At 58.1% G+C, this 16,435-nt stretch overlaps 8 protein-coding genes across 8 annotated transcripts; 4 read left to right on the forward strand and 4 right to left on the reverse strand.

The window, feature by feature from the left end:
- Positions 1–217: 217 nt before the first annotated feature.
- On the forward strand, positions 218–1,918 carry CcaverHIS019_0307290 (uncharacterized protein; the record flags this gene model as incomplete). Its single annotated transcript, XM_060599207.1, has 3 exons — positions 218–362; positions 394–1,243; positions 1,276–1,918. 3 exons carry the CDS (start codon positions 218–220, stop codon positions 1,916–1,918), a joined length of 1,638 nt encoding a protein of 545 aa, XP_060455924.1.
- Positions 1,919–1,963: 45 nt separating this feature from the next.
- On the reverse strand, positions 1,964–3,034 carry CcaverHIS019_0307300 (uncharacterized protein; the record flags this gene model as incomplete). The annotated part of the gene is made up of 1 exon (XM_060599208.1): positions 1,964–3,034. The coding sequence occupies one exon, from the start codon at positions 3,032–3,034 to the stop codon at positions 1,964–1,966; it is 1,071 nt and encodes a 356-aa protein (XP_060455925.1).
- A 755-nt stretch (positions 3,035–3,789) lies between these two features.
- On the forward strand, positions 3,790–5,004 carry CcaverHIS019_0307310 (uncharacterized protein; the record flags this gene model as incomplete). Its single annotated transcript, XM_060599209.1, has 2 exons — positions 3,790–3,984; positions 4,042–5,004. 2 exons carry the CDS (start codon positions 3,790–3,792, stop codon positions 5,002–5,004), a joined length of 1,158 nt encoding a protein of 385 aa, XP_060455926.1.
- Positions 5,005–5,207: 203 nt separating this feature from the next.
- On the reverse strand, positions 5,208–6,344 carry CcaverHIS019_0307320 (uncharacterized protein; the record flags this gene model as incomplete). The annotated part of the gene is made up of 1 exon (XM_060599210.1): positions 5,208–6,344. One exon carries the CDS (start codon positions 6,342–6,344, stop codon positions 5,208–5,210), a length of 1,137 nt encoding a protein of 378 aa, XP_060455927.1.
- A 1,262-nt stretch (positions 6,345–7,606) lies between these two features.
- CcaverHIS019_0307330 (uncharacterized protein) lies at positions 7,607–8,569 on the reverse strand (the record flags this gene model as incomplete). Its single annotated transcript, XM_060599212.1, has 1 exon — positions 7,607–8,569. The coding sequence occupies one exon, from the start codon at positions 8,567–8,569 to the stop codon at positions 7,607–7,609; it is 963 nt and encodes a 320-aa protein (XP_060455928.1).
- Positions 8,570–9,817: 1,248 nt separating this feature from the next.
- On the reverse strand, positions 9,818–11,140 carry CcaverHIS019_0307340 (uncharacterized protein; the record flags this gene model as incomplete). The annotated part of the gene is made up of 1 exon (XM_060599213.1): positions 9,818–11,140. One exon carries the CDS (start codon positions 11,138–11,140, stop codon positions 9,818–9,820), a length of 1,323 nt encoding a protein of 440 aa, XP_060455929.1.
- A 446-nt stretch (positions 11,141–11,586) lies between these two features.
- On the forward strand, positions 11,587–14,532 carry CcaverHIS019_0307350 (uncharacterized protein; the record flags this gene model as incomplete). The annotated part of the gene is made up of 3 exons (XM_060599214.1): positions 11,587–11,864; positions 11,898–12,052; positions 12,086–14,532. The coding sequence occupies 3 exons, from the start codon at positions 11,587–11,589 to the stop codon at positions 14,530–14,532; spliced, it is 2,880 nt and encodes a 959-aa protein (XP_060455930.1).
- Positions 14,533–15,403: 871 nt separating this feature from the next.
- CcaverHIS019_0307360 (uncharacterized protein) lies at positions 15,404–16,359 on the forward strand (the record flags this gene model as incomplete). Its single annotated transcript, XM_060599215.1, has 2 exons — positions 15,404–15,874; positions 15,907–16,359. The coding sequence occupies 2 exons, from the start codon at positions 15,404–15,406 to the stop codon at positions 16,357–16,359; spliced, it is 924 nt and encodes a 307-aa protein (XP_060455931.1).
- Between the last annotated feature and the right edge of the window lie 76 nt (positions 16,360–16,435).

The following is a 16,435-nucleotide window of genomic DNA, read 5'->3' on the forward strand; positions in this document are numbered from 1 at the left end:
CCCTGGCTGCCTGGCCGCCAGGACGCTGGTCTCAAGCGGGTAAGGCAGCGGTGTTCGGTGTTCCCGCTTATCAATTGGCCGGGCAATTGGCCGGGCACTTGACCGGTCGGCAGCCTCCTATCCGACACTGACTTGTACTTAATCCAAGCTCAGACAATGTTCATTACCATGACAGCTCACTCCCTCGTAACCCAACTTCCCAATCTCCGATCTCATCATGGTCACAGAGCCAGAGTATGATGTGCCCACAGCCGCAGCAGGCATCTTCGCCGATCTGCTTGCTGACGAGCGCCTTTGTCTCCCCCCTGCGGTAGTCGAGGCGGCCAACGTCGAGTTCGAGGGCTCCTCCCTCCCGTATCTCTGTATGTTCCGACACCTCTCAGCTTACCCAAGGTGTCCCGTTCAAGTTCACTGAGGCGATCAGCACCATCAAGGGCCTTGAGGCAGCGTTCGCGTCCGCCATCGCCGCCTCGCGCTTCGGTACCACGCCCAAGCAGGTCATCATCAACACGGACCATGCGGCGCTCTTCGTCTTCTCAGGATTCACCACCACCATCAACGGGATGGTCGCGCTCGACCCACGCCTCTCGGCCAAGGTTGACAACTGGGACTTTGCCGGCGCCCTCAAGTATCGCTGGCGCGCATTCACGACCAACATCTACCGCACGCGCGATGGCCGCTTCTTCCACCTACACGGCTCGCTTAACACGCGGGCCAGTATGACAATGGTCGGGCTGGACCACGACGATCCCGAGCGGCTCAAGTTGACGGACCGCAATGAAATCGTTCCGATCTACCAGGCCGCAGTGGAGAAGTGGGACGCGGTCGAGATCGACCGCGTCGCCAACGACGAACTCAAACAGGCCGGCACCATCTGCTACTCATTCGATGAGTTCAAGGCTCTCCCAGCCGGCCAAGCCATTATCAATGCGCCAGTGTACGAGCTCTCCAAGGCTGCTGAAGCACAAGCTGTGCCCTGGCCCGAGGCGAACGAGAACAAGCCCCTTAGCGGGATCAAGGTACTCGACCTCACGCGCGTCATCGCATCTCCCGCCATTGGCAAGGGTCTTGCAGAGCATGGCGCCACCGTCCTCCGCATCGTTACAGACAAGCTGCCAGACATGAGCGTCCTCCTCCCGGACTTGAACCAGGGCAAGCATGTCGCCATCCTCGACCTGAAGAGCGAGACTGGCAAAGCCAAGCTGCGCGAGCTCGTCAAGGATGCCGACGTGGTCATCGATGGGTAGGCTTCCCGACTCGCTCAGCTAATATCAGGTACCGCCCCGGTGCAATCGAGCGTCTCGGCTTCGGCCGCGATGCCGTGCGTGAGATCAACCCCAACATCATCTACGTCCGCGAGAACTGCTACGGCTTCCACGGGCCCTGGTCACACCGTAGCGGGTGGCAGCAGATCGCCGACTGTTTCGTCGGTCTGTCGCATGCCTTTGGCGAGAAGCTCGGTCTTTCGGATGGCGAGAGTGTTGTCCCGATCTTCCCGAACTCTGATTACGGCGCGGGTGCCAGCGGCCTCGTCGGCACGCTCAATGCGCTGTACCGCCGTGCAACCGAGGGCGGGGTGTGGAACGTCGACGCGGCCCTATCTTACTATGACGTCTGGCTCATGAAGCTCGGATGCTACCCCGATGCCGTGTGGGACAAGATCCGCCCCGCCGCCAAGCTGCGGCACGACTGGGAAATGGGGACCATGCTGCCCCTCATCATCCCGGAGCTGTACGCGCGGCGCCCGGATGTGTTCGTCAACCCTAAGTTCTGGCATGAGCTGCCAGCACCAAGTTATGGTGAGGGCGCAGTGGTGCGCACCGTTCGCCCGATAGTCAAGCTCGAGGGAGTGACGATTGGCGTCGGACGAGGACCGGTGCAAAATGGATATGACGCAGCAGAGTGGCCCACTAAGTAAATGTGCAAATATATGGATAGTTGTCTACTGGTGCTATGACAATCCTCATCCCAGTGTCAATGACGCCATGCGCTCCATCACATCGTCCACCCCCTCATCCGCCTCCACAAACTGTACGTTGGGGACCTGATGGACAGTGAAGTCGGCGTCAAAGTCCTCCCCCGTATACGCTTCGTGAGGGATGTAGTTACACGCCGCCCAGCGGAGCTTGTCTTCGAATGACGCGTCGTCACGGTACTGCATGACCCACCGCCTGTCCCATGTCCCAACGAACTTGAAGGTGGTCGCTGTGCTGTTACTCACCTCCGTCGCAAGGTCTTCGAGAAGTGCGGGTGTGAAGTCAGCCGGCTGGAGGTGGCTCCTGTCATGGACGTGAGGCTCAGAGGCCGTGGGAACGGCGAACCAGTCTGGAACCACTAAGTGGCAGTTGTTGCAAGTCCATGAGTTGGGACGAACGACTCGAAGAGGGACACGCACTGCCGCCAGTGCTACCGCCTTCACACGCGTGGGGATGTTCAAGGGGTGGCGAGCGAAAACGAAGTCCTCGTGCGTCGCGTATTCGAAGAGCCATGTGACCTCATCTCGTAGAGCGGGGTTGAGCGAGATGTGAACGTTCCTCGTCGCGTTGAGATGAGTCGCAAAGAGCTGGGAAACTTGGACGACTCGGGGCGCCGGGATGATCGGGCAGTACTCGTCAATGACGAGCACTGTTAGGTTTGGGAGGACGAGCGGTGGAAGCGAGGTGCATCCGCGCACGTCAAGGGTGGTGATAACCATGGCAGCAGGTGTGGTGAGAATGCTGCTCGGGAACAAGGCGCCGATGGTGCTCCGAACAAAGTGGCGGACCTGGAAAGAGCAGGTTTTGGTTTGCCCATAAGGAGGGGGTTCGGAGTCGACGAACTTGTACTCCATGATGGTCGCATAGGCGAGTGTGAGTTCGTCAATCCGGTTGCTCCAGGCCAGACAGGTGGCACGCGCGTCCAGAAGGCTGCTCTTGGTGGCGGCGCGGAAGATGCGGTCGAAGATGCCGGGGAAGTTCCCGATGTTGAAGATGGAGGCATTGCCCTTGATGGGAACGGCGGTGGGAGGGGCGATGATAGAGATGGTGGAGACCATGATGATGATTGCAGCGGCGAAGTGATGTAATGCTATGAGAACAATGGGAGAAAATGGCAGTGAGCAGCTGGGTTGATGTTGTTGTCGATGATGACAACGACAGAGCCCCCGATATTATCTAGCCCGGTGATTCGGCGCGGAACCCCCCGTACGGGTTGAGCAACTCAGAGCACTAGCTACGCCTGGGAAACTGTGAAGAATGAGGGAAAATGACTCAACGCGCGACAGGAGGCGGTGTTGGACAGGTTTCCCACCCATGTGAGGGATCTGGGCGTGTGTTTCTTCTCAGCAGTGTCAACGAGGCGGCGGATGCTAACGCGTACAATGTCCCACTCTAAACTGGGGCGGTTGCGGTCCCAGGTCTACGACAGACGGAGAAATTATCTCAAAGCTTCCGGGACGGTGTGCGAACATTGGAGGCAATCTGTGGCGGCGATCTAGTTCTCAGTTCGCCAGGCTCTGGTGAGAATTCCGCCGCGCCTCCTTCCCAGCCCGTCGTCCCAAATTCCACCGACAGAGGACGTCAGTGAGCGCTGAATATCCCCACGTATGTGAGAGGTTGGGCGATGGGGGACTGTGGGCGAGATTTAAGGCGGGATCACTGTCCATCACCCCTTTCAAACTTGCCCATCACCCCTGGTACAATATTGCCTAGCTTCTCTGAAAGCACCACAACAACTCGCAATCTCCCCACCCCGAGACACTAGGAGCGCCCCCCCCCCCTGTCTCCTACGTTTTCGTCGGCCCCAGCAAATATGTCGCACCCTCTAAACTCCCCCGACGAGTGTTGGCTCGACCTCCAGATGTACTCCCACCTTCGAGAGATCATTGTCGCCCACCTGGATCGTACCAGCCTCCGCGAATTTCGCTTCGTGAGCAACGACTGGAAGATGGCCGTCGACCGTCGCTCCCTTGAGCACTCCGTGATCACAACCATCGACCCCCTCTGCGTAATCACCGAGTCGGGGGCAATTATTTCGGCAAACAGCCTCCCCCACAACTGAAAGAAGTGCATTAAGATCCTCAACCTCACTGGTTTACTTTTCTACGAGCGGTCTGGTGATTTAGTTCTTCCCAAATCTCCGAGCCAGGTGTCGACCACCCTTCCCAACCTCTGGGCTGTCGAGATTTCCCAATGCTCTCCTACCATCCCGGCTCCCCTCATGGTTCAGTTATCTATCCTACAGCCGCGTCGTCGTTCGGAGGCACGTCGGGTCCTGTATGCTCGCCTCAACCCCAAGATCGTGAGCGACCACGTACTCTGGGTCCTCAGCGGGAGTTCCCAAGAAATTCCCAACGCTGCCGTGGCCACCACCCTCAAGTTTCCCGAGGTCAAGCGCGTTACAATCATCTGGGTTGACGCCGAGCCGCTAGTACCAATCCCCGACGGCTTCTGGTGCTCCTGCACGGGAGGGCAAATGCGCGGCGAATGCCTCTTGAGCGACGTATGGTGCCCCGACGGCATTGCCCCCTTTCCTCCCGGAGAGAGAGTTTCCGGCTTCCGGAGGTTCAACCCCTTTCATTTCCACTGGCGCCAGGACGTGATCCGCAAAAAGAATCCGGTAGGGTTCTTCGGTTGCCTGGCCAAACTGATGGTCCGTCATAGCAACGTCGAGTGGCACTTTGTTGGAGCCCAGCATTGGAGTGACTCATGGCTTGGGATCACCAACCCGAATGGCTTTGAGGACGACTTCCTCGCCGTTGTTGCCAAGGTTGCGTCTGGTAGCAGTGACTTGCTCCCAGGTGGCCCCAGCTCGGAAGTCAACCTCGTGGAGGAGGGAGGCGCGGCGGAGGGAGGCGTGGCGGAGGAAGGCGCGGCTATGCCGAAGATCACTTTCGTTGACAGAGACGAGGTGCTGGAGGAGCTCGCTCGCAACGTGAAGCTATACGACACCGACGACATTTTCGACAAGGTTGACCGCTTCCAGGAGCTCAACGACTCGGAGAGACTTGTTTCACTCAGTTTTTAGTTCGTAACAATGATGGTTTGTGTTCCCAGCCGAAGAGTGGGATGGGGTGAAACACAGGAAGGGATCGAATGCAATGGTCGTCGCCTTACCCTGATTTATCGTCATGACTGACGATTCTGCTAGACCGGTGCGCGACGCAAGAAGCAAAAACGATGCATAATGATGGAAAATCGAGAAATGTACTATGTTAATCAACATCCCACCTAAACCCAAGCGCCCGGAACAATCTGGCTGATCTTGAGCTCTGCTGTATCATCATAGTCCGCGAACATCAACGCGCTCAGTTCCTCCCCGAAAACATGGGTGATGCCGTCCATCTTGTCCATCTCCGCGCGCCTCTGTGCCACCAGCAGGGTGAACATGTCATTGAAAGTGAGGTTCTCAGCGTCAATGGGGCCGATCCAGGTCAACTCCCAGTTTCCCACAAATGTGAAGTCGATATCGTCAAGCTGGTCGGCGATCATACAAGCAAGGCCCTGCAGAACAGGGTAAACCATCTGATCCGCCCACCTCAAAGAGAATGACTCTCCTGGCACGTGCTCGGCACGAAACTGGACGCGCTTAACATTAGATGGAAAGCGGAGCTTGGCACCGCCGTGCAGACTGTTGGGCTCTAGCTGATCGTAAGGGTTGCCGAGGAACTGGGTATCAAAGTGTGGGTAGAACGAGTCAACGCTGCGCAAACGTGAGTGCCACCAGTTCTTCGTGTCCTTGAATTGGAATATCCAGACGAGTTCCTCGGCTGCTACGCAAGGATTTAAAGCCGCACGGACGGGCTTGTGGAGTTTAAAGCCTTCAGGAGTGGTAAAATTGAGCTCGGCTCCAAAGAGACGAGTTGTGGTGATGACCAGGGGGGCAGGAATCAATGGGCTGTGCTCTCCGCATTCGAGTATCTCGAGTTTGAGGTCGGGTGGAATGCAGCCGAGAAGATTGCCACAGCCGTGGGTAAGCTCGCTGGTCTTGAGATGGCGGATGCGGGAGGCGTGGGCAGCGTCGAGGTTACCAAGCCCCATACGGAGGTTAATGCCAAGGTAGGTCTGGAGGAAGCCCTGGGGTGTGAGAGTGGCTCTGACGAGGGTTGCCATGTCAACATAGTCGCGGAGGGAGCGATGCACACCACGTAGGCTCTTGAGCGTCGAGCGGTCGAGATGAAGAAGGAGCTCCTCGACGAGATGCGGGAACATCGAGACGTCAAGGATAGGGGGAAGTTTGGCCTTGTCAGAGGGCTTGTTGGGCTCGGTGGGTCTAAAGGGGGAGGGCAGATGGGTGCGGGAAGCACTGAGGTTAATGCCGTGGCCGGTGCGAATTAGCTCAAGGATCGTCCGTCGCTTCGGCGACATGGCAGGAGAGTTGGGAGGTTGTTGACCAGGCGAACCAGCAGACATTGTTGGGGGTTTGCGAGAGATTGTGTAACGCTAGAAGAGAGGACGAGAGATGAAGGATAAAGAGGGAGGGAATGGATATTCGAGGTTGTTGCGGTTGTGGGAGGAGGTGCATATTCGAGGTTGTTGTGGTTGATTTGGTTTGGCTGTTGAGGTGTTGTGTTGTTTGGCGTGTGTATACTGTACTCTTCACATATCGCAACGCGAACCAGTTGAAGCCTCGAAACCACTCGCCATACGCGTCTGCTAGACAATTGAAGGTACCCATAATGGGGCGAAACGGTTAAGCACACTACTAAAAAAGTCAAAATGCGTCTGGTGGCTGGGGAGAGTGTATCATGACACGAGAGCATAAGTTCAATGTTGATTGCAAGTGATTGTACGTGGACAATGGCGTGATATGAAAGGCGTATAGGTCCATTCCCTGCCATCACCAGGCCAAACCCCTCAGCAGCGAGCCGAGTGTATACTTTATAAGTCGTTCTTGAGGCGGGGGTACCCGACATCGTCCCCGTGTTCACCTCTAAGATCCCTCGTGACGTTGGGAATGTGATGGTCCCCGATGCCACTGCTCCCAGTGAAGGAGCTCCTCCAGAAGTGCCAACACCTCACACCTATCAAGTTACTCACCACTTTCCGCAAGCAGCTGCATTCCTTTGGCCATAAACGCTACATTGCTAAGAGGAAGCCTTTCCTCAATGCAGCAGCACCGCGTGCGCGCCGCAAGTGGGCTCTGGTCCGCAGGAAAAGGAACTGGCATGCCACTCTATTTGGGGAGGAAGTGCAGCTCAAGATTGGTGCCGCAGGTCGCATCTGGGTAACCTGTTGTGCTCATGAGAGCCTTGATCTGGACTGCCTTGCTCCAGCCATCAAACCCACCTCTGGCTTCATGGTTCGGGGTGCAATTTGGCATGGTGGGTACACTCCTCTGCATCTATTTGACACCTCCAAGAACAGGGGCAAGAGGGGTGCAGTGGCTGGGAGAATGGTTGTGTCTCTGATTGTTGCAGTGGAGGTGAGGCGGAGGTGGCAGTAGTGGAGCCAACGAATATGGTGAGCTATTTGGGGAAGTGACTGACCCACAGTACAGTAGCTGCATGCGTCTTACTCTCTGTCAGATGCCTTAGCAGCTCCTATCTCTGCCGATGATTGCCAACATTCAGTTTTAATACATTGAGCCTTCACAGATCCACGAAAAACATGCTATCTCCTTGTAACGGCTACTGGCGACTAGTCTCGAACTCCCAGAGACCCTCGGCACGAACGGCCTTCTCGTACTCGCCTTGACGGAGCGCGGCGACATGTCCAATGAGCTTACGTTCAAGCCACTTGTCGTAGCCCATATGCTCATCGACAACTTTCCAAGTCCCAATCTGCTTCTGGCCGACCAAAGTCGCGATGTGCTGGTATGCCGCATGGTAATCGGGTCGCTGGGCAAAGAAGTTGAAGCCGAGCCACTCCATGTCCCACATCTCCGGGCCGTCGAGATAGAGTTTTACGTCAGGGAGGTGAGCTCCAACCGCGATACCGAGTTGGGCGAGTGCCGAATAGTTGACGTCCCAGTTGGAAGGGAGTGGGACACGCTGGATGGAAGCTGGGAGGATGCGGAGGACAAGTTTCAGAGAAGGAGGCCGGTCCTTGTCTCCAGGGTCCTTCTCGCGTGTCACAGCAGAACCGAGGCTGCTGAGAACATCGATCCACTCGTCGATGTCCATGGACGAGGCGGCGATTTCGACGCCCGTATCAGCACGAACAATGCACACGACGCGCTGGATGCGCTGATATGCTTCCATATTGTAAACGCGGGGGATGAGGCCGGGGTTGATGCCCCAGTTCTCACCCGCTCGTGCTTGGATGGTGTGGATGACGACGGGAGCGGGGACAAAGGCGCTCTCCGGGCGAACATGCACCGCGCGGAGGTTGGGAAAGAAGGGCACAGGAGAGCCGGCAGGAATCGCGGTGAGGTCCAGGAAACTGATCGTGTTGGGATCGATCGGGTTCGGACTACCAATGGGGTACTCGGGGTTGTGGGGAAGCGCGATGAGAGTGTCCTCCCAAAGTTTCATGTTACGAGTGGCGTTGGTATACACGTTGGCGGTACGGTCAACGAGGTCGGGCAGGGACATGATGTCCGCGGGGCGCGCGAGGTAGGTCCCCTGGTAAACTTGAGTGATGCGGGCCATGGTTGTGGAAACGTGAGGAGAAGTTGATGGAGTTGTGGTGACCTTGGGTTACAAGTTGGGCGGCCTTAAGTAGCTGAGCTCTGCCCCCAATAAGTGTTGCAATAGCAGGGCAGGTCACTTTGCCAAGGACAGCTCGTCGTGCATACTCGCTCTGTGACCACGACGAACTACTGATAATTCTCCTGAAGCAACATGGTTGCAATCTGAAACGAGTGCGAGGGCTGCTGAAGGGCCACGCTTGACGCTTCTATCTAATCATATGCAAACGATATACAAAAGGAGCTAGGAGGGCGAGCGTAGACTAGATCTCGGAACGCGTCACCTTTCCGACGAGGACTCCCTACTGGAACTGCGAGGGGTAGTGGTTCACAGCAGGCGAAGCGCTAGTGGCGGGCTGGGAAGCGCTCGCCGAGCTGCCGGCCGCCTCGGGCGGGGCCACCTGGCGGATCTCGTTGAGGATCTGGTGCGGAAGCCCCACTTCCGGGCCCAATACCCCCTGTAAGCAACGGAGCTCTCATCAACGAGTTGGTTGAATGAGCGCTTCTCCAGCTCCAGAAGGCGCGGACCTATGTGCAACTCCATCTCAAGAGAGATTTCGGCGCGCAGCGTGTTGTCGGGTGGGCCAGGAGAAGTCTTCGGCTAGAATCTTCCACCTGGATGCCAAGTGCGCGGCCTTCTGCATGTGGCTACACGAAGGGTTGTTGGTGGGTGCGCATGTTGGTCTTGTGACGTGGCGGAACCGTTGGCGATGCGGGTTCTTATGCCGCATGTGTAAAGCGTGATGTACGCGCGCCAGTGTCGTGTGGCGGCGCCAAGTCAGGCTGCTGATTCTAAAGGAGGCTTGCACCTGTATGGGCGAGGGTGCCATCGTTTGGGACGCTTCGGACTAGGGGTAGACCCCACCGAATGCAGATCTCGGCACCAAACGGAGCCAAGGTCCTCAGCGTGAGGGGCATTCGGGGCAAGCGCATCCGAGGGTAGTGTCAGCTGTGGCAGTGCGAAACCATACACGATCATCACATTAACAAGAGGAAAGGGCGTCCGGCTGTGTTCCGCTCCCTCGACCCCTTGATCGCCTGTGCGTGGCTACCGGATCGCGCCGCGGGGGTTCCAGACAGTCGGAATGCGGCCATCAGCACCTATGGTAGCGAGTTAGAGGTTCGCATCAGCATGCGCAGAAAAGCATAGATCACCTTTTGAAGCACATGCCATCACTTGTCACTACTGCACAGCCTTCTCTTTCACTCCTCACAGCTTGGCGCCGCTCGCTGCCCCGGCGCGTCTAATGCACCGCTGGTTAATCTCGCTGAGGTTCTTGACACCTGCAAGGGCCATAGTGATGTCAAGTTCTGCGATTATGCGCTCCATGACCGCCTTGGCGCCCTCAGCACCATCGAGCGCGAGGCCGTACAGCCAGGGCCTGCCGACGAAGACGGCACTCGCACCGAGGGCGAGTGCCTTGAACACGTCCGCACCAGATCTGATGCCGCTGTCGAAGATGATTGGGATGCGGCCCTCGAGCTCGCGCGCGACGACCTCAAGCGCGTCAACGGAGGCAATGGCGCCGTCGACCTGCCGCCCGCCGTGGTTGGACACGACAATGCCGTCGACACCGTAGCGGAGGGCAAGTTCAGCGTCGCTCGAGGTTTGGATACCCTTGAGGATGATGGGGAGCTTGGTGATACTCTTGAGCAGGGCGAGGTCGGTCCACTTGATACCCGAGCAGGGGAAGACGTCAAGGAATGTCTCCACAGCAGCACGGGGATAGCCGGAGAGGAGGTTGCTAAACGTGTTACCCGGGTAGTGACTGGCCTGGGACCACAGCGTTCCGAGAGCGGCAAGGGTTGGGCGGGGCGCGGGAATAGACGCGTCTTTGGGCGGTGGGTTCTCGACGCGCTGCTTGACGAGCTCGAGGAACACAGGGTCAGAGAAGTACTGTGCGAGTCCCATTCCCTTGGCGAAGGGGAGGAAGCCGAGGTCGAGGTCACGCGTGCGCCAACCAATGGTGTGGGTGTCCAGCGTCACCACAATTGCCTGCGCGCCTGCTGCCTCTGCACGCGTGACAAGCGATCTCATCAGGTCGTTGTTGTTGCTCCAGTAGAGTTGGTACCACATCGGCGCGGGTCCGAGGCTCGCAGCCGTCTCCTCCATCGGCCGGCTTCCCTGGGTTGAGAGGACCATGGGGACGCCGAGCGAGGCGGCTGCTTGGGCAACTGCAACTTCGGCTTGGGGATGCGCCATCTCGAGCACGCCGATCGGCGCGAACATGACTGGCGCTGGGACGTGGGTCCCGAGAACTGTGGTGGCAGTTGAACGCTCGCGCACGTCACGCAGCATGTGCGGAACGATCTGGTAACGCTCGAAAGCGGTCACGTTGGCCTCGGCGGTCCTCTGCATGCCGGCGCTACCTGCGACATACCAGTACGCCTCGGGGGTCATCTTGTTCGATGCGGCGTATGCAAGCGCGAGCGGGTCGGTGGGCACCTTGGGCTTGTGGCCCACCGCACCGAGAGAGTAGATCTGCCCTTGGATGGCGCGGCCCGCTCCGCCGTAGTCTTTCGGCGGCTGCATCGTGGATGAGTGAGTGGAACAAAGACAGTGTAGGTTGGTGGGGCTTGGGGAATACATCATCGGTCATCATCGGTTATGACTGCTGGGTGGAACCGGGTTGCCGTGGTGGAGGTCGTCCACCTTCGGAATTGGCCGAGACGGGGAGTCTGAGTGCATCAAGCCATGTCGATGCAACCTGCTGGCGCGGCACAATGGATATCTGCGCGGAACAAGATGGCATCAGTGATATACTGATCGTGGATCAATGAAACGGCGCGATGACACAGCACAAGCGTTCGCACTGCTCTCGCCATCACCGTACTGTATCACAATGTATGATTTGAGTAGCAGGTGAAGGCAAACCCCTCCAGCCTCGAGGCATCACACATCCTCCGCCGAAACACTTCTGGTCACAAATACTCGCAGTCAACACATCCTCCTTCTCTTTCTTACACACTCTCTCAACCATGCTTGATACTACCCACCCAGCTCTACACACTCTCCTAGCCATCCTGGCTCTCATCGCCACCCCTGTTGTCTTCGCCCGTGTCGATGCGTCGCTCGCCGTCGTTGTTGGTTTCGTCGCCGACGCGATCAAGTTCGCTCTCCTGCTAGCGGTAGCGGGCTTTGTCATCCGTTCCACTGGCAACAACCTCAAAGAGCTCAATGGCACGACTTACCTCAACGAGCTTGAGGACGCCGTTCGCATTGAGGACGAGGGTTCGAACCAGCTCGTCGCCACTTGGTGCGTCTGCCAGCAGAGACCATCTAACCCAAGTGCTCCCACAAATGCCAGCATCAAGAACGAGCTCGATGACTCTGCCAATCTCGACATGCATGTTTTGCCGACGGATGCAGAGCTTCCCAGCCACACCGTTGGTAAGAACGTCAAGGACGTCACCAAGGAGCAGATTGACGACGTGGCTGTCACAGGTGAGTCACCCAGTAGGGTGGCGTTGATGTCAGTGACCGCCACAAACGACATCGAGGCCACTTGTCCCCCACACATTACCCAGTCGGCCCCCTCTCCTTCCCTGCGGAACATCAACCATCCCGCCATTGAGTCGACTTCCCCCAAGGGGCCAATCCAGCCTGTTGGTGTAGGCCAAACATCGACGCCTTCGACTCTTGCCGCTTCCTATTCATCGAATGCTCCCGCCAACACCAACGAGGACGCCACGACACACAACATAATGGACCAGGTACACGAGAACCCCAGGCAAGCCAAGAGCCGGGCGAACCCTGTTGAACACCCAGTCGCTGTCAACAGTGATTCCAAGGGTGATTCTCCGGTCTCCCCCCTCAGCGTTGTGTGGAGCCGCCTTGCCAAGAAGAATAACCCCACCTTGGATGCCGAGATAATCGGCTCCCAGTCCGCCACCCACAACACTGAGGAGGCTGAGGGCCGCAAGGACGCCAGCGAGCCGGGTGATCAGCGCCCGCGTTACCACGATGCGCCCCGACTAGTGCCCATGGACATGGATCACCGCGATGTCGCCCGTGCTCTTGCAACCTTCGGTGGTGGTGAGACCAAGTGGGGTCAACTTTCGTCTGACGCCTGCGCCAAGATCGAGGAAATTTCGAGCGTGCCACCCCAGGAGCACGAGTCGGTCGTGGAGGCGAGGAATAACGTCGAGACGGTGACAGAGGCCAACCCTGAGTCTGTCGACATCGTGTCTGTTAAGCCGAAGTCCTCTCGCCGTACGGTCAACCCGAGCCACTACTTCAAGCGGCCCGGTGAAGCTAGCCGCTGGAAGCGCATGGCTGGGACACAGCACAAGGCCATTGAGCAGAACATGCGGGAGAAACACCGCATCACCACCACTAGCGCCGAGGCCCCGATGGGCTCGAGTGATAGCTTCCTGACCCAGGACAGCCGTGGCCCTGTGACGCCACCAGAGCACAATGATGGAGTGGAGATCAGGGTAGCCTCGCCTGACGACGAGCGAGTCGCCGCCGAGCCCGAGCTCGTGGACGAGATGTTTGTTGCCGACATGAAGGCCGAGGACGTGGTAGCTACCATTGCAGAGCCCGAGGCCAAGCCAGGTTCCCGTACCAAGACTCCTGCGGCGAAGACAGTCGACCCCTTTGCCGACACGGAAGAGGACTACTTCTTGTGCCTGCGCAAACCTAAGCCCGCTTCGCGCCCGTTGAAGCGGGTGGTCATTCTGTTTTCCGATCCACCTCCTGTCCAGTGGACGAGAGTCTACACCGAGGACCAAGTCGCTTTCCTTCGACAGCCAGAGGTGGGCCGCAGCAACCAAGGTCCTGTCGTCGAGTGTACCGATGTCCCTGTCCCTATCGCCAACTACCTCGACCCAACCGTGAACCGAGACTCGCCTACGTCGATCACGAAGCCAATCCTGTTCGACGCGATGGAGGACGACTTCTTCCCCCCCAAGCCTCAGCCTAAGCCCCAGCTCAAGGTCATCACGGATTGGAGCAAGCCTGAGTTTGTCCAGATCCCCTCGCCTCTCAAGCCCGGATGCCTCAAGCCAGACTGGACGGCGACGAAGGTCATCCCCGCACTTGCAGGGTTCGAGTTCGCCAGAGCCAATGGCGGCGCAGACTTCGGCCCCGGTCCCTCGTTCGCCGCCAAGTTCCACAAACGGGCACCCAAACCGCTCTCCCTGGCTATCCGGGTGCCGCCTCCTCCACCGCCCGCCCCAGCCTTCCCACCTGGCCTGGAGCCGCCACCCGCTCGCAACGCGATTCCCTACCTACGCCTTGAGCGCAACGAGGTGCCGATGCCCGGGCAGTGGGGCAAAGAGACGACACTCACCTTCTTCGAGAGCCTCCGTGGCTCCATCGACAAGCGCACAATCCCCGCTCCACATGTACCCGCGGGCGCGCGGCGCGTTGCCTTCACCCTGGGTGTGGACCACTGGGACCGGCCCGCGCACATCATTGGCAGCGAGTGGCCACTGCCCGACCTCGAGGAGCTGGTGATTCACGTAACGGACGAAGGCGCGCGCATCCTCCCCAGTAAGTTTCTCCAGTGCCGCGAGGGCGAGACGCTCGTCGTGCATGGTCCCAAACCCGACGACGGGATCCCATACTACGTCGTGGACAAGATGCTCCGTGACATGGTGGGCAACCGCACATTCTTTGACGAACTCGCCCACACAATAGGCACCCACCTCAGCATCTCCAGGAAAACAAGGTACACGCTGCGTGGGGAGTTCGCAGCCCACTGGCTCTGCGGGAACTTTGAGCCGTTTGAGACAGCGTTCAAGGCACGCGTGCGGGCACATGTTCCACGGCGGATGTGGGGGGAGGTCGAGGAGCGCATCACGTTCCCGACTAACCAGGAGTATATGCGGGCGGTGGGCCACTTGGGCAACTTCCTCGAGAGGTCGCGCAAACCCATCCAGGACAGTTGGGGTGGGGGCTGGTTTGAGGCGGAGGTGTAAGAGGACACTGTAAGACGATACCTGTCTTGACAATGATACCTTAGTACGATACCCGTTGGCTTGTAGTGTGAAATGGGCTCAGTTGTGGATGCATGCCTGTGCTTAGTCGTTAGTTGGTCAGTGGGTGATGATGAGGTGGAGGCTTCGGTTCTGGTGGCAATCATTCCACCAGCCGAGTGACGACCATTAAGTGTCGCATTGGTATACATGACGCAGAGTTCTTGAGAACCGAGTACACCTCCTGTGCAGTCCACATACGCATGCCTGGGGAAAAGGGACAAGCTGATACAGCGGATTCCAGCCACTCAGAGTTCCAAAATGCGATATAAATACCTACCCAACACTTCAATTTTCATCGCGTCTTCATTGCCTCGTTATATCAGTCGGTAGATTAAATGACTCTTAATGCGGTTAGGTCCGGTTGATCATTCGGTCGTGGGTTCGAGCCCCACACGAGGCTTCTCTTTTGTCCTGGGTGTTTTGGACAAGCAACCCCATCACTCCCTCTGCGGACAACCTACCCTTCTCTCCACTATGTGGCTTTTGCATTGCACAGCATCCTCATCTATGCAGCAGCCTCATCGATGCAACATCCTCCTTGGACATGTACCCGCGGAATGACATTGTCACCCTTGGCATTGATTCTAATTCTTTGGCAGTCCGGGAGCCTCCCGACTCCGGACCGACGGCCCGCTCCGCATACCGCGACTTGCCGTCATTACACGCGACAAGCTCGTGTCGCCCACCTCTGACTCACACAACTACCAGCATAGCACTCCAAGCCTTCATCTCGAGCTCTTAAGCCAGTTCCAGTCCCCTGAATGCATCTTGAACACTTCCATCTCCCATCTTCATCTCCATCTACCTAAAAATGCCCTACACCCCCTCTTCTGCGCGCATCAACCCCCCTCTCCCGAGGGGTTCGTGGGACACGCACTTCCACATCTTCCCACCATCGGCGCCTCTAGCCCCAAACGCACCATTTACGCCGCCCCGCATCCCGTTATCTGAGGATGAGCGGTTCCATTCACAGCTCGGGACGCCCAATCGCGTCCTAGCGCATAGCTTTGCGCTCGCAGACCTCTCATCCCTCGAACAGTGGGTTGGTGGGAGTGGGGCGGGAGAGCGACGCGCCCTCGTCCTCCTCACCGACGATATGGGGGCGGACGAGATCGTCCACCGCCAGAGGGAGGGGGTGCGGGGTATTCGCGCCGTTACAAAGGCCGAGGATGCAAAGGGCAAGGCCAGGGAGATAAAGTCCATGATGGAGAGGTTGCAGGAGGCCGGCGTGCGATGGACCGTCGCTGTCCAAGAGGCTGCGACGCCGGGGGTATGGGACCATGTAGGTCTGCATAAAGGAAGGTCTGACTCCAGCTCCTCGCTATCGTCGATACTATGCCGGACCAGATCCTCATGATCGACCACCTGGGCTTCCTCCCCGGGCCGTGGAACCAGAATCCCCCTCTAATTCCCACCGCAGAGGAATGCTGCAAGCTCCCGCACGTCGACGCCGTGCTCGCTCTGCTATCCCGGAAGAACACGTACATCAAGCTCAGCGCCCCGTACCGCCTCACCTCGCGGTACGAGGCGCTCGAGGGTCTCGTCAAGGCCGTCGCAAAGGCTGCACCGGAGCGCATTGTGTGGGCCTCCGACTGGCCGTTTGTTCCGACGCCCGCCGAGATCAAGGCGAGCAAGGAACGTGGAGACACAGAGGTTACATTCCACCCTGAGGACATGCCGAAGTGGATTACGCTGCTGCGGGAGTGGTTGGGTGAGGACCTTTTCAACAAGATGATGGTCGCCAACCCGGCCAAGATTTACGCATGAGTGTGGTTGAGCAATAGAAGGTCGTCCTGACGCCATACACGATAGCCATATAGCATACAATGCCAACGTCAACTTC

This window comes from Cutaneotrichosporon cavernicola, assembly GCF_030864355.1.
Source record: "Cutaneotrichosporon cavernicola HIS019 DNA, chromosome: 3".
Taxonomy (NCBI): domain Eukaryota; kingdom Fungi; phylum Basidiomycota; class Tremellomycetes; order Trichosporonales; family Trichosporonaceae; genus Cutaneotrichosporon; species Cutaneotrichosporon cavernicola.